Source organism: Aquarana catesbeiana, linkage group LG11, assembly GCF_042186555.1.
Source record: "Aquarana catesbeiana isolate 2022-GZ linkage group LG11, ASM4218655v1, whole genome shotgun sequence".
NCBI lineage: Eukaryota > Metazoa > Chordata > Amphibia > Anura > Ranidae > Aquarana > Aquarana catesbeiana.
This window is the reverse complement of record NC_133334.1, coordinates 60249800-60266638: the sequence shown is the minus strand read 5'-3', so window position 1 is coordinate 60266638 and position 16839 is coordinate 60249800. Positions and strand designations below refer to the sequence as shown.

General features: G+C 41.4%; 1 protein-coding gene across 2 annotated transcripts in view; it reads left to right on the top strand.

The window, feature by feature from the left end:
* The window catches only part of DEPDC7 (DEP domain containing 7), a 53303-nt gene that overhangs the window by 30760 nt on the left and 5704 nt on the right, over positions 1 to 16839 (top strand). For both annotated transcript variants that reach the window (XM_073604472.1, XM_073604473.1), the window contains exons 4-8: positions 4798 to 4981; positions 5719 to 5936; positions 9973 to 10115; positions 14813 to 14938; positions 15803 to 15881. In XM_073604472.1, the coding sequence (XP_073460573.1) occupies positions 4798 to 4981; positions 5719 to 5936; positions 9973 to 10115; positions 14813 to 14938; positions 15803 to 15881 (750 nt within the window). The remainder of the gene's footprint in view (positions 1 to 4797; positions 4982 to 5718; positions 5937 to 9972; positions 10116 to 14812; positions 14939 to 15802; positions 15882 to 16839) is intronic.

The window sequence follows — 16839 nt, the reverse complement described above, 5'->3', positions numbered from 1 at the left end:
TAACCCTAGGTTACAAACTGGAGTTCCGAGTATTCCCCTCTCCTCAATTCCTCAGATCAAATGTCCCCAGAGATCCAGAGAAAAAGCAGTCTCTCCTTCTAGTGTTAGAGCGACTATTGTCTCAAAAAGTCATCGTGGTGGTTCCCACGGAGGAGCAGGGATTGGGGTTTTATTCAAACCTTTTCACGGTTCAAAAACCAAATGGAGATGTCAGACCTATTCTGGATCTAAAGGATCTAAACCGATTCCTAAGGATTCGATCCTTTCGCATGGAATCAATTCGATCTGTAGTCTCCATCCTACAAGGAGAATTTCTGGCATCGATGTACATCAGAGATGCGTACCTGCATGTACCCATTTGCCCTGCTCATCAAAAGTACTTGCGTTTCGAAGTAGAAAAACGCCACTTTCAGTTTATAGCCGCCCTGCCTTTCGGGCTAGCCACTGCACCTCGGGTGTTTACAAAGATCTTGGCTCCTCCTCTTTCCAGATTAAGGGCCCAAGGTATAACTGTCATAGCATACCTAGACGACCTGCTCTTGATAGACCGGTCGGTAGCCTGCCTGGACCAGAACTTGGTCACCACAGTCAACTACTTAGAATACCTAGGTTGGATCCTCAACTTAGAAAAGTCTTTCTTAAAACCAGTAAGAAGACTAGAGTATTTGGGCCTGGTCATAGACACAAACCAAGAGAAGGCATTTTTACCTCGGGCAAAGATCAGTGCCTTAAAAGAACTGATTCAGGTGGTCAGGACAAAAGAGTCCTTCTGTTTGCCTTTGTATGAGGCTGCTGGGAAAGATGGTGGCTTTATTTGAAGCAGTTCCCTATGCTCAGTTTCATTCGAGACTGCTGCAACACAGTATCCTGTCTGCCTGGAACAAGAAGGTGCAGGCATTAGATTTTCCAATGCATCTGTCTCCCACAGTGCGTCAGAGCCTCAGTTGGTGGTTAATTACCAAAAAACCTGAAAAAAGGGAAATCCTTTTTACCGGTTACCTGGACAGTGGTAACAACGGATGCCAGTCTTTCAGGTTTGGGAGCAGTTCTGGAACAGTCTGCGGTCCAGGGGGAATGGTCCAAAAATGAGAGGACCTAACCCATCAACATTCTGGAGATCCGTGCGGCGTATCTAGCCCTAAAGGCCTGGACTCAGGCTACAGGGATGCCCTGTCAGGATCCAGTCCGACAATGCCACAGCAGTGGCTTATATCAATCATCAAGGAGGCACCAGGAGTCGTGCAGCTCAGGACGAAGTGAACCAGATTTTAGTCTGGGCAGAGAAACATGTGCCATGCATATCGTCAGTTTTCATTCTGGGGATAGAGAACTGGCAGGCGGACTATTTGTGTCGCCAGCGGTTATTCCCAGGGGAATGGTCTCTTCACCCCGACGTCTTTTGAGCCATATGCCAAAGATGGGGGATTCCAGATGTAGATCTCTTTGCATCCAAGATCGACAAGTTTGTGGCAAGAACAAGGGATCCTCTTGCATGCGGGACAGATGCATTGGTAATTCCGTGGCATCGGTTCTCACTGATTTATGCATTCCCTCCTATTCTGCTACTGCCACGACTCCTTCGCAGGCTTAGAATGGAAAAGAAGCTGGTACTTCTGGTGGCCCCAGCTTGGCCCAGAAGAGCTTGGTATGCAGAAATAGTAAAGGTGACAGTGGGTTCCCCGTGGACCCTACCGTCACGTCCAGACCTGTTATCTCAAGGTCCAGTATTCCATACTGCCTTACAAACGCTAAATTGGACGGTTTGGCTATTTAAAACCCAGGTTCTGAAGAATCGTGGGCTTTCAGGGCCTGTGATCTCTACATTGATCAATGCAAGGAAGCCAGCTTCCAGAGTAATTTTATCATAGAGTCTGGAAGACTTGTGTATCCTGGTGTGAAGCCAGGGATTGGCATCCCAGGAAATATGTCATAGGTAGAATTCTTGACTTTCTACAAATGGGATTAGAAGTGAAGCTGGCCTTGAGTACCATCAAGGGCCAGGTCTCAGCCTTATCAGTATTATTTCAATAGCCACTTGCTTCATTCTTTGGTCCGAAACTTTATGCAGGGGGTGATGCGCCTTAATCCCCCGGTTAAGGCGCCCCTAAACCCCTGGGACTTGAATTTGGTTCTGTCAGTCTTACAAAGACAGCCTTTTGAACCAATACGTCAAATTCCCTTGGTCTTGTTGACAAAGTTAATTTTTCTGGTAGCCATTTCTTCTGCTAGAAGAGTATCAGAATTAGCAGCTCTTTCCTGTAAAGAGCCTTATTTAGTCCTGCATAAGGATAGTGGTATTGCACCCTCATCCAAGCTTTTTACCGAAGGTGGTTTCAGATTTCCATCTAAACCAAGATATTGTTCTGCCTTCCTTTTTTCCCAGATCCTTGTTCTACGGAAGAAAGGTCACTACATTCTTTGGATGTAGTAAGAGCAGTCAAGGCCTATCTGGAAGCAACTGCTCAAATTTGCAAAACTGATGTTTTGTTCGTACTGCCAGAAGGTCCCAATAGAGGACAGGCAGCGTCAAAGTCTACCATTTCAAAATGGATTCGACAAATGATTATTTAAGCTTACGGTTTGAAACAGAAAATTCTACCTTTTCAAATAAAGGCACACTCCACAAGTGCTATTAGTGCTTCTTGGGCGGTGCATCACCGAGCCTCTATGGCTCAAATCTGCAAGGCCGCAACCTGGTCTTCAGTCCATACATTCACCAGATTTTATCTGGTGGATGTGGGAAGGCATGAGGATATCTCCTTTGGGCGTAGTGTGCTGCAGGCAGTGGTACGAGGTCCTCGGGTCTGATTACACCCTACGTTGTGTGGTCCCCTCCCCTCAAATAGCATTGCTCTGGGACATCCCATCAGTGATTACTGAGGCTCTGTCCCGTGATGTACGAGAAAGAGAAAAATCCTATTTTCTCTAACAGCTTACCTGTAAAATCCTTTTCTTTTGAGGTACATCATGGGACACCGAGGTCCCACCCCTCTTCTAATACACTTTTTTATATTGCTTTGCTACAAAACTGAGGTATCCCCAGTAAGGGGAAGGGTTATATAGGGGGTTGAACTTCCTGTCAAGGGTGTGACCAGTGTCCAATCACCTTGTGATACTACATAACCCATCAGTGATTACTGAGGCTCTGTGTCCTGTGATGTACCTCAAAAGAAAAGGATTTTACAGGTAAGCTGTTATAAAAATCCTATTTTCATCTGCAGTCTGAGCTGTCAAAGGAGGATAACAATAACTTCATTCTGCAGAGCTCAGCGGGGGAGAGCTGAGAGCTGATTGCAGGGAAGGGACACACCCCCTTTCATACAGAGCTGAAGCTGTCAATCAGCCAGAGCTCCCTCCCCTAATTTTTTTTTTTTTTTTTTTTTTTTTTTTTTTTTTTCCCGCTTGGTGTCAGGAAAACTTGTCAAAAGTGACTTGTGCAGATAGCAGAAGAATGAAGGATGGGACATAAATGACACTTGGTGCTCTTAATTGAGACAAGTACACACTATGGAGGGATATGCTTTGTTTAGATTTTATATCTGAGGTTTAAAACCACTTCAATGTTGTGTGGTGGTTTTTTTTTTTTTTTTTTTTTTTAATTCTTTTTCTATTTTGTCTTTATACAATTTTTGGCTTATAAAGTATAATCCTAAAACTGTCTTTTTTTTTTTTTCATTAAGGACCTTTGCTCACTTTTCGGTGATTACGGTATCTCCATGAGTAATTTCTAAAAATGCCTGATGCCTATCAATACCGAAGGTCCATGCTTTGACTGATTACTTGTAATTATTAAACCACTGATGAAGTTGGAATACTGTACCCACTTAATAAAGAATTTAAGAAACCTGAAATATTTGCCTCTAGGGCAAATCTGCTGCCAGACTGGTAACAAACACTTCTATTGACTAAGGCACAGTTTATAGCATTGTTCAGCTCTTGTCACGTTCATTATAAAGTATAATGACAAGCTCAGTAAGTCTATGAAAGGAAGGGCTTATATGTAATTTCACTTGACTGTCAGTTTTTGGCTTCAAGATTGTAGAAGGAAATCTCTAAAAGGTCCCTTGTATTACAATGGTGGTGATTGTAGTCTGCACAATGGAAGAAGACACTCTGTATATTTTTGTTCAGCAGCACTACATGTACTGTCCAAGTCCACCAAGACTTTTCCAACAGATCTTGGAGAGTTTTACAGTGCATTTGGTGATTCCATGGTGAGTCATTTAAACTTGGAACGTTCTAAAGTCCCAGTAAATGTTTGGCTGTATATTCTACAGGCTCATACAGACAAGTACTGTAAAACTTATCAAAACGCAACAATAAAAACGTAATATTACAGCTTATCAATTCTGGGATGTGATGACTGCATTATGTATGTGGTGTGGGGGGTGTGGGTTTTTTTTTTTTTTTTTTTACCCAGTGATCCTACTAGTAACACCCTTCTTTCCTGGGGTGGCCATGTTCACTTTACTGTACCTATGGAAGAGCAACATTGTCACCCTGGGCTGCTCTTATTTGGACTACGACCCAAACCTCTTCATTAAATAGGGTTGTTGTAGTCAGCAGAAGATGTTTGATCAGTTTAATGCCCTGAAATTTCCAGGAAAAACTGGATTTCTGGGACACTGTAGGTTTTTTCCTATACTTGCCAAAATGTACATGGCCTGAAAAAAAAGCTATAGGCAAGGAATGGTAAGCTTCAATATGTTGAATTGTTGATCTTGTGTTTAAATATACTTTATATTTACTTGACAGCAAATATGCATATACCTTTTTTTTTTTTTTTTTTTTTTTTAGTTCTCAGTGAAGTTTGGCAAGAACAAACAATTCGCCGACTACTGCAGCTAGTGGACCTCCCAATTCTGGACTCTTTATTAGAGAGCGCTCCTGCCATGCCTAAAACACAGCCATCAAAGGAGGAGCTGCTACTCACCTCCCACTATTTGGACAGAGAAATCCTCAAGGCATTCAGTGACTCTCAGTAAGTGACCACTTTTTACTATAGGATCAAACAATATAAAGCGTTTTAAGCAAATTGCAGCTATTGCTGAGCAGGATTGTTGCTTGCCTTGTAACCTATGATAAAGTTAAATGGGGTTTACTTTAGGTGTAGAAAATGCCACCCTGTGGTCTGGTGCCAACACAAATTGGTCAAGTAATCAGATCTGTCCCAAAATGTCTAAACTGGCTTCTCTGTAGCCTTTTAAGTCATTGTCTGTCTTGTGTGGTGGTTTTTATTATGTAGTGTCCCTGCAGTGCTGCACTATTTTTATGTTCTCGCCTAAGGCAGTGTTTCAGTGAAGCTGGACAAAACAGTAGTAGAACCAGATCTTCAACATTGATCTCATCCAGTCTTGGAACACTGTCTTAAAGAACTGTTATGCTCAAACTCCTAATGTAAAACCTTGTTCCGTTTCTGGAAGGGGTAACGGGAGAAATATTAGAGCTAACCATTTTACTTTTCCAAGTTAAATACTTTAGAGTTTTCACATTGGGCAGGGAAGGTCTCACCCCTGTGTAAGCTCTGACCAGAGTGATTGTAGCCGATGCCTGAACAGCTACGGCAGACAACAAAGAATGCGTGCTACTGGGGACAGATCACTTTAAAGCAAACTTGTTGCATTACACTGCATAGGGAAAAACATTGGTTTGCATAAGGCTTTTGAGCAAGCATATTCCAGTCATCTGATTTTTATGAAGCTTTTATTTCTGTGACAGGGCAGATGAATGGGTTTCAGCTGCAGTGGACTGTTTGGAGTACCTCCCAGACCAGATTGTGGTGGATGTGAGCCGTAACCTCCCTGAATGCCCAGATAAGGACAGGTCGTGGAAACTGCTGCTGTTTGAGACCATCAGCAAGCACTACAACCAGAACAGGGTTCCACTTGTTACCAACCCATTCTTTGACATTCACTCAGGCATTGCTGAGCTTTTAGGTAAGTTTTAGAAACCAAGACCTTGAATCTGTATGTGCTCTACAAAATCCTTCTTGAAAGATTGAGTTTGCACCTTTAAGGTCCCTTGTGAGATAATTGTGTGCGTATAAGCCCAGTTAGCAAAACCTAGTCCCTTTATGGACTGGCTGTCCCATTGTTTCAAGTCCTTTTTGAAGACTTGACTGCCACGCTCTAGCACAGGTGTTGGTCCAAAGCTGGCATGTCTCAAATGAACCCTTGGGATGAACATGGTTGGAAAATAAAAATCTTCATGGGATTGCGGATTGCACCTCTTCAGGTTAACACTAGTTTCTGGAAAAGCCCTGCTGTTCCCAGTTAAAGCTAAAATAAAAAAAAAAAAAAAGGTTTTATACAAAACACTGCAGCTGAATACTTCAGGAAAATGCTTAAGGGATCCTTTTTCTGGGATAAATGTTGTAAGTTGTAATTTTTTTACAAAAATGTTCATTACTAAAGTGCTTTGTGGCACTTTAGTAATGAACATTTTTGTAAAAAAATTGCAACTTACAACATTTATCCCAGAAAAAGGATCCCTTAAGCATTTTCCTGAAGTATTCAGCTGCAGTGTTTTGTATAAAACCTTTTTTTTTTTTTTTTTTTTTTTTTTTTTTTTTTTTTTTTTTTTTCTTAACTGGGAACAGCAGGGGCTGCAGAGGATGACTTGCAGATGCTCATGTGGCCAAAAAACAAATTATGAATGTTTACTTTTAATGGTAACCACTGAATTCGGATGATGGTTTCTCTGATGCCCATGTCTATGTATATCCCCAGGGCCAAAGATGTTATGAAAGGTGGTGGTCAACAATGATTGTTACCAGCATCTGGAATTGCTTTCAGAACATTCATAAACTGGACAAAATTCTGATCCCTTGGCCATCACGCTTGACAAATCCATTCTAAGACCGTGCTGAGTTTGTTTTCCATTGAAGAGTACAAAGCCATATTCATAAAGACTTTTTGTTGTGGAGAACGAGTGGCTTGCACAGAGCCTTGAACTCCACCTTACTGAAAACCATTGGGATGAACTGGAACACAAATTGTCGGGTTTCAGCACACTAAAACAGAGGGTACTTGGCACTTGAACAAGATTTTGCCATTTTCAGGCCTGCTTTAAAAAAATTCTCTTTACATGCAAGCCTACACTTCCGGAGATGTTTCAGAGTTTAAAGTACATTATCCAGAACGTAGTTACCAAACTATTTAATGGCAAATGACAAGCTGTTTAAATAAGTTACAAGAGAACGTGAGATAAGACCAAGTTAACTCAGATAAAGTGCTTCAGTTCTGTAGAGGTGTTGAGCAAACAGTTTATGTACTCTAGTGCTTGCATGGCTTCAGTGATCCTAATTGTAGGATGTTGTCACTTCAGCTAGCTAAGTTTCAGTACATTTCCACTTCTGTTTCACCTGTATTATAGCAACATTTAGTGGATTTGACTTGTATGGTTAAATGGTGAAAAGGCTCTATACTGTTCAACGAAGACAAAAATAAAAACATGTTGCATTCTTATAAACCCATATCTGGAGCTGAACCAGAAAAAGACAAAAAAACCTTTATAAAACTTGGTCCAATGTGTTGCAGCAGGGAAGAAATTCCTTCCAGATCCCCAAAGGCAATCTGATCTCCCTGGATCAATGTACAGTGTTCTTATAATTATGGCAGCCAAGCTTAAAAGTAAATAACCTGTGAGGACAAACATTGGAGCTGCCCTTAATCATTTTTTTCCTAAATGACCAGGCTGAGCTTTTCTGCATTTGCTTTCTGCATGATCAAATTTTAGGTCAACCCCTTAAATAGTGAAGCCAGTGGTGAGATGACAGCCCTGGGCCCACATTTATTTACTTTACTCTGCTCCAAAAAAAAAAAAAATTTAGTAATAGCAGCTCCTTTTTGTGTTCTGTTTTGCTCTAATAAACCCATAGACAGATGTCTGGTCTGATGAAATACCCATGTATCATGGAGTATTACTCAGCAGGCTTGGCAGAATGGGCTCTGTTGTGTGGAAACAGTGCGCAATTATCACTGAATCCAATATGGTAGGCCCCTCTAGGATGTGTGGGTCTCCGACTTAAGTGTGCTATGGACTTAATTGCTTTTTAGCTTTATAGCCATATTCTCTTCAATAAAAAATGGGTTGGAGGGGGCTCAGGGAAAGCATGCTGTCAGCCATGATGGCTTAACAACCCTACTAGTTTAGATGGGCATTGCTGTTATAAAAAGCGAACAGTCTGCTCATGTAGATTTCAACTGGGCAACTCTTTAGGGTGACTATCTACTGAAACTGAAAAGCTCCACCCTGGTCTCTGCTTGTAAAAACAAGAACTGCTTTTGAGGATTGTCTCGTTCTTTGTTCGTATCTGCCTTGTATGGTAGATATCAAGGATGAGCATTGAAAGTCCTAAATGTTCTGCATGATGTAACAAGTTTCATCCCGGCGTGCTGTTTTCTGTCCATTTTTTGATGACTGTTCAGCTGATGAATAGTTTCCATGCACAGCAAAGTGAAAAATGCAGAAACCGCCACCAGCTAATTAACATTCGTGCCTTCAATTAAAAATAACCTAGCTGCATTACCTATACTTAAAGCTGTATTGTTTGAAGGCTACCACTGCTTTAAAATGTTAGTTCCCTGGCTGTGGTGCTGATCCAGTGGCTTTCTGTGTTGTCCAAAGTCAGACTTGGAACAGGTAAACATATTTTGGATTTTTCAGGCTAGGGGCTCAATTTGATGACCCCTCAATATACTAGTTTTCTGGCTTCCATGGTAATTCAATGGTGTCAGTCCTTGGGTCAATGGCTTGGATCACGTTTGCTTAACAGTAGTTCTGACTTTACAACTTGCATGTTTGATAGTATCAATGCCAGAAGCAGACCGCCACTAGCATTTTCAGAGTGGTCCATAATCTATTTTTCCTGTGTTGGTTTCCTGCAAAGTCTACCTGTTATGGGACAAGTATGGGGGGATGACTTTTATGGTTTGACTTCTGAAAATGCTAGTTGCCTTGTTTGGCTTCAATACCTGGAACAAGCATGCGGAGTCAGAATTCCTCATTGCTGTACTTGTGAAGGATGAGCATTATGACATGGTGTGGATATTAAAATGGGTAGCTTTCACAAATCCTCAGGTTTAATTTGCCTATATTTTGCCTTCCCCTCTGCCAACATGCTAATGAAGTTTAAATAAACTAGTTTTTAATATATACCTTGTTTTGGACCCACTGATGTCCTCACTGGGTCTCTGTGCTTCCGTATGAAATGACAGACCAGCAGGATGCTTTCATGGTCTTCTGAAAACATGACACACCCTGCCTCAAGAGCCATCAGCCCTGATGCAAGCAGTGAGCTGACTCTTAGGAGGAGTTGGGCCAATGCCTTGATGGGTGGTTGTCAGTCTAGCAGTAAATGCTCCTAGGCAGGCTTCTTTTGTATGCAACTCCGTGGTGGTCAGGTTTCCTGAATGAAAAACTTTCATTTCAGTGAGTGAAAGAGTTTAGCCAGGGATGATAAAGTTGGCTATAGATGGATTGAATCTTGGCCAAGACTTTGATCCATCTGTGGGCAGGCTGATTGTACCCAAACTGATCCAATAATCAACTTGGGTAAAACTACCCTGTCGGATTTGTTGCATGTGATTTACTGCTGCTGGCTATAGCAGCTAGCAGTAATCATTTGTGTTCTGGCCGGGAAGGCTCCTTGTCTGCAGAACACAATGACTCCATGGGAGGGGTTCCCCCATCAGTACCCACTGTGATGGGGAAATACAGCAATCACTCGTGGTGGAAGGAAAAACTCAAATCATCTGACTTGCCTAAGGTTGAGGAGGAAAGACTAGATGCTGATGTCCTCAGCCAAGAAATGAGGTAGGCTCTAGAGTAAGCCATTTCAATACAGAGGAGCCTGAGTAAGGTTGGATTTCATCTTTAGGCACTTATCTACACCACTTTGATTTGGTTTAGTGTCTATTAAGCCTGCTTTTCTGATCTTGCTTTCGTTTAACCCCATTTTGTACTTTTTAGTTAATGGAAAGACCGAACAAGCACTGGAGGCCACACAGTTGTGTTTGAAGCTCCTGGATTCTCACACCCGCGAGGAATTCAGGCGTCTGCTCTATTTCATGGCCATTGCTGCGGAGCCCTCAGAGTTTAGACTTCAAGAAGAGGTACCGGCTATGTGTGGATATGCAAAGTGGGGATGTTTTGTTCTTATAAGTTAATGTGACATTGCAGCTGGCACCCAACTTTTTGAGCCATTTTATGGAAGAATGCTGGTGGCACAGAATGAGAGATCTTTTTATTTAGTTGTGCTCATAAGTTTACATACCCTGGCAGAATTTATGATTTATTGGCCACTTTTCAGAGCATATGCATAACACAAACATTTCTTTCACTCATGGTTAGTGTTTGGCTGAAGCCATTTATTAAACGGTTTTACTCTAGTGTTTAGTTTGTGTATAAAAGGTCAATGAGTTTCTGGACTCCTGACAGACCCTTGCATCTTTCATCCAGTGCTGCACTGATGTTTCTGGATTCTGAGTCATGTGGAAAGCAAAAGAATTGTCAAAGGATCTGCAGGAAAAGGTAGTTGAACTGTATAAAACAGGAAAGGGATATAAAGATATATCCAAGGAATTGATAATGCCAATCGGCAGTGATCAAACTCTAATCAAGAAGCGGAAAATGAGGGGTTCTGTTGAAACCAAACCACGGTCAGGTAGACCAACTAAAATTTCAGCCACAACTGCCAGAAAAATAGTTCGGGATGTAAAGCAAAACCCACAAATAACTTCAGGTGAAATACAGGACTCTCTGAAAACATGTGATGTCTGTTTCAAGATGCACAATAAGGAGACACTTGCAGAAAGATGGGCTGCATGGTCGAGTCGCCAGAAGAAGGCCATTACTATGCAAATGCCACAAAGTAACGGCACAGACAAGCCTCAAACCTTCTGGCACAAAGTCATTTGCAGTGATGAGACTAAAATTTAGCTTTTTGGCCACAAACCTAAATGCTACATTTGGAGAGGAGTCAACCAAGGCCTATGATTAAAGGTACACCATTCCTACTGTGAAACACGGAGGTGGATCACTGTTTTGGGTATGTGCAAGCTACAAAGGCACAGGACATTTGATCAAAATTGATGGCAAGATGAATGCAGTATGTTATCAAACCTTTGCATTAATCAGCCAGGAAGCTGCTCATGGGACGTACTTGGACATTCCAACATGACAATGATCCAAAACGCAGGGCCAAGTCAACCTGTCATTGGCTACAGCAGAGTAAAGTGAAGGTTCTGAAGTGGCCATCCCAGTCTCCTGACCTCAATATCTTTGAGCCACTCTGGGGAGATCTCAAACATGCAGTTCATGCAAGACAGCCCAAGAATTTACAGGAACTGGAGGCTTTTTGCCAAGAGGAATGGGCAGCTTTACTATCTGAGACGATAAAGCGCCTCATCCACAAATGCCACAAAAGACTTCAAGCTGTCATTGATAAAGGGGGACAATACACGGTATTAAGAACTGGGGTATGTAAAGTCCAGTGACTTTACATACCCCAGTCCGCGACATCACTGGATCTCTGACGGACCTCCCTGAAGACCCGGCGGAGAGGTGAGTACCGATCAAAAGAATTTTGATCGATCAAACATGGCCAAAAATCGTCAAACTCTGCCACGGTATGTAAACGTATGAGCGCAACTGTAGATGCACGGCAAGTGCCTACACTTTGACTTGGTATTGGCCTCTTAAATCCCCATACAGCAGAGCTCAGTTTGGGCAAGGGAGAAAAAAGACAAGGAGCCAGCTGTTTGTGCTGCAGTACTTGTGTGTTAAAGGGGCATGCTGTTGGAAGGTGAGGACAGATGTGAGCTCATTAGTCTGCTTCTTTTACTGTCCAGTTAGACTGGGGAGAGTAACAAGACCTATAAGTATTACTGCCACAGAGAAAAATTAGGTCTACCGTCCTGCTAGACAAAGCTGTGCTGTGACAGAACTAGATGGGCAGGAATAAAAAAAATCTTAGCAGGAAAAATTGCTGGGGGGGGGATGATATATGTATTCCAGCTGGGTTGAACAAAAACAATATAGAAATTAAACTTGAATGAGTGTAGATTTTGATCCTCCTTTTACATTTTACAGTAAAAAAATGAAGCCTAAAGGCAATAGAAATATGAGAACTGTTTAGAAGGGTAGTGTTCACATTTTTAAATCAAGCCATTTGAATTTCTGTCCATTCTCAAACCTGAGGATGAATGGTATGCCTAGGGGTTGGTTCTCTTGTAAATAACTGTCATATGAACATTAGAGCTGCACGATTCTGGCAAAAAATTTTTTTTTTTTTTTTTTTTTGCTTCAAATAAAGATCACGATTCTCAGCATACAGTGGGGACGGAAAGTATTCTGACCCCCTTACATTTTTTCACTCTTTGTTATATTGCTGCCATTTGCTAAAATCATTTAAGTTCATTTTTTTTCCTCATTAATGTATATACAGCACCCCATATTGACAGAAACACAGAATTGTTGACATTTTTGCAGATTTATTAAAGTAAAAACTTGAAATATCACATGGTCCTAAGTATTCAGACCCTTTGCTGTGACACTCGTATATTTAACGCAGGTGCTGTCCATTTCTTCTGATCATCCTTGAGATGGTTCTACACCTTCATTTGAGTCCAGCTGTGTTTGATTATACTGATTGGACTTGATTAGGAAAGCCACACACCTGTCTTTAGAAGACCTTACAGCTCACTCTGCATGTCAGAGCAAATGAGAATCATGAGGTCAAAGGAACTGCCTGAAGAGCTCAGACGAGGCACAGATCTGGCTAAGGTTACAAAAAATGTCTGCTGCACTTGAGGTTCCTAAGAGCTTAGTGGCCTCCATAATCCTTAAATGGAAGACGTTTGGGACGACTAGAACCCTTCCTAGAGCTGGCCGTCTGGCCAAACTGAGCTATCGGGGGAGAAGAACCCAAAGATCACTGTGGCTGAGCTCCAGAGATGAAGAGATGAACTATCACTGCAGCCCTCCACCAGTCGGGGCTTTATGGCAGAGTGGCCCGATGGAAGCCTCTCCTCAGTGCAAGACGCATGAAAGCCCGCATGGAGTTTGCTAAACACCTGAAGGACTCCAAGATGGTGAGAAATAAGATTCTCTGGTCTGAGACCAAGATAGAACTGTTTGGCCTTATTTCTAAGTGGTATGTGTGGAGAAAACCAGGCACTGCTCATCACCTGTCCAATACAGTCCCAACAGTGAAGAATGGTGGTGGCAGCATCATGCTGTAGGGGTGTTTTTCAGCTGCAGGGACAGGACTGGTTGCAATCAAGGGAAAGATGAATGCAGCCAAGTACAGGTATATCCTGGACGAAAACCTTCTCCAGAGTGCTCAGGACCTCAGACTGGGCCAAAAGTTTACCTTCCAACAAGACAATGATCGTAAGCGCACAGCTAAAATAACGAAGGAGTGGCTTCACAACAACTCTGTGACTGTTCTTGAATGGCCCAGCCAGAGCCCTGACTTAAACCCAATTTGAGCATCTCTGGAGAGACCTAAAAATGGCTGTCCACCAACGTTTACCATCCAACCTGACAGAACTGGAAAGGATCTGTAAGTAGGAATGGCAGAGGATCCCCAAATCCAGGTGTGAAAAACTTGTTGCATCTTTCCCAAAAAGACTCATGGCTGTATTAGATCAAAAGGGTGCTTCTACTAAATACTGAGCAAAGGGTCTGAATACTTGGGACCATGTGATATTTGTTTCTTCTTTTTTTTTAATCTGCAAAAATGTCAATTCTGTATTTTTCTGTCAATATGGGGTGCTGTGTGTACATTAATGAGGAAAAAATGAACTTAAATGATTTTAGCAAATGGCTGCAATATAACAGAGTGAAAAATTTAAGGGGGTCTGAATACTTTCTGTCCCCACTGTAACATCTTTCGCATACAAAATAATTGGGCTAACGTTACAGTTTAGTCTTTTTTTTTTTTTTTTTTTTTTTTTTTATTCATTGAAGTGTATTTTTCCCAAAATTGCTTTTGAAAGACCGCTGCGCAAATACAGTGTGACATAAAATATTGCAACAACCACCATTTTATTCTCTAGGGTCTCTGCTAAAAATATATATATATATATATATATATATATATATATATATAGATATGTTTGGGGATTTGTAGTAATCTTCTAGCAAAATTTTATTTTATTTTTTTTTAACTTGTAAGCAACAAGTGTCAGAAAAAGGCCTGGTCTTTTAAGTGGTTAAAGCCAAGCTTCAGTCATTATTATATATATATTTTTTTTTTTTTTTTTTTTTTTTTACCAGTAAATTCCTAGGCATTTGAAATGCACAGCTCTCTAGTGAGAGTTTGGAAGGGAGGGGGATGAGTCATAAGTGGGCAAATCGGAGCTGCAGAGCTTGAAGTGTATCTCTGTGTTTTTTTTGTCTGTGTAAATCCAGGAAGTGAACAGGCAGCAGTTTCAGCTGCCCACAGCTAAAATTATTGCAGCCGGACTCGGTAGAGGGAGATTTCTGCAGCGTATTTGGCAAGTACAGAATCGCAATATATATATTATGCAAAGTGGTTGGAGGGAAGCTTCAGAATGGCAGAGATGTTTTTATTATTATTTATTAGTCAGCAGACTGCAGTTCCTCTTTAAACTGACCTCATTTACAGACCAAAATTCGTCCCTTTGATCTTCTAAAAAGAACCAAATGATATGTTTTTTTAGTTTATCTCAGTGTTGAGGAATGTTAAACATTTACCAGCTTTTTATGTATTTTTTTTTTTTTTTCTTTTACTATTAATCGTGCAGCTCTAATTTTATTTTTTTTTTTTTTTTTTTTTTGTCAGAGTGACAACCGAATGACTGTAAAGAGAAAGTTCTCTCGAGCCATTGTGGACCACAAGAATCTGTCTAAGGGAAAGTCTGACATGCTGGTTCTGTTCTTGCTGGACCACCACAAGGATGTGTTCAAGGTAACTAGTTTGATATGTTTGGAGCATGGACATTTTGTGGGCTCATTCTATGACAGTACCAAGTGCAGTAACCATCCCAACACAGGGTTTTTTTTTATTTGATTTGGCTCAACTTCCATCTTGCTCTTGGTCAAAAAGACTAAGCAATGGCTGTAGGGACTTTTTTTTTTTGGGGGGGGGGGGGGGGGGGTGTCAGTGGTGAAACACTGCAAGAGGGTTTTAAGGTTTGTGGTGCATAATTCCTAGATAATTTGGCTACATTTTAGGATGACTTGAGACGGTCATAGACTGTTTGTTTGGGTTTTTTATTGCCAGTTCAGCAGAAAGTGGACGAGATTCGAAACCATGATTGGGCAGGCAGAATGTACTCAAGTTAATCAATTTTGATTAACTTTGGTACAACCAGCCTGCTGGCTGTTGCATGCGATTATGGCTATGGCGATTATGGCTAGTATAGCCGCTATCTATCAGTCTTCTCCCGGTGGGGACAGCTTCCCCCGCCAGTAGAATACAATGACTCGACGGGAAGGATTCCCCTGTCAACACTGTCTGCAGGAAAGCAATTTGCTCAGTCTATAGCCGCCCTTGATTGAAAGAATGTCCTTGTTCCCAAGTGCTTTATGACGTGTGAGTCAAGTGAATTGGGCAGGTGATGAATCTCAGTTGCCAAGCCTTCACGTGCACAATTGGTTGATCAGGTAAATTGTTGAGCACCTTAAGGAGCCCTTCAATTAGTCCATCACTACCTCTTAGACAATTTTTTATTATTTGGTTGCAAACCAGATGATTGGCACACCAGAACTGTGTGTGTGTTTAGTAATGCAACATGCTAGGCTAATGGTTTTTTTTGTTTTTTTTTTTAAGATTCCTGGGAGTTTGCACAAAATGGTCAGTGATAAGCTGGTGGCTATTCAGCAGGGAAGAGACCCAGACAAAGACACAGGTGAATATATCACAAATGTCCTTCTGCCAAATGATTTTGTGGGGCTTTTCACATGGCTTCTAACATTTGGGTACTTTTAAAGATGCTTTGACTGATGGATGGTCCCTATACATAACTGCATTTCCTAGCCTCATGGAGACCACGGCTTTTTAGGATGGCATGAAAATTCATAAACTGCAGCTTGTGAATTGCCCTGGAACAAGCATTTATTCATTGTGGTTGCCCTGGAACAAGCATTTATTCATTGTGGCTTGCAATACTTGGGTTTATATGAAGAAGTTTTTGGTCGGTGCATAGGAGGGTTTCCTCCAGTGTATTGGGGTAATAGGTTCTCTTTAATAAAAATCAGCCTTCATTCTTCCTTGCAAAAGGAAACTCGTGTAATATGTTTATGCAGACCTCAGACCTATATCTGCCTTTTTGCTCCCCAGCCAATCTGCTCATTTGGAAGTGAAAGCAAAGCTCTTCGGGAGTGGAGTTGGTAGTCGTAGCTTACACAGGGCTATGGATTTCACTTGTGAAAGCATGGCTCGGGCCCACACTATTGCATGCTCCTCCTAAACTTTGGAATTGCTCGTTATCTCCTTTTTGGCTTCGTGGAGTTGGGGAGGTGGGAAGGAAAGCTAAATATATGGTGAGGGATTACACAAAACCCATTTTATATTCCTTTTTATAATCCACATTTTATGTTGGTCACTGTATACTCAATTTGTTTTCTGGATACGGAACTGAAGGGTTAAAACTTTAAACCATTTTTTTATTTCTCCCCAGTGGAGTGATTAACCTTTTTATTTGGAATGGAGGCAGTGGTGAATGAGAAGTGATTGGGAAATTTTTACAAATTTTTTTTAATTTTTTTTTTTTTTTTTTTTTTTTTGTCTTTTTTTCCACTTCCTGATGCATCGCTGGGGCAGGAAGTGAAGACCAATCAATCCAGGGACACTGCAGCAAATAACTG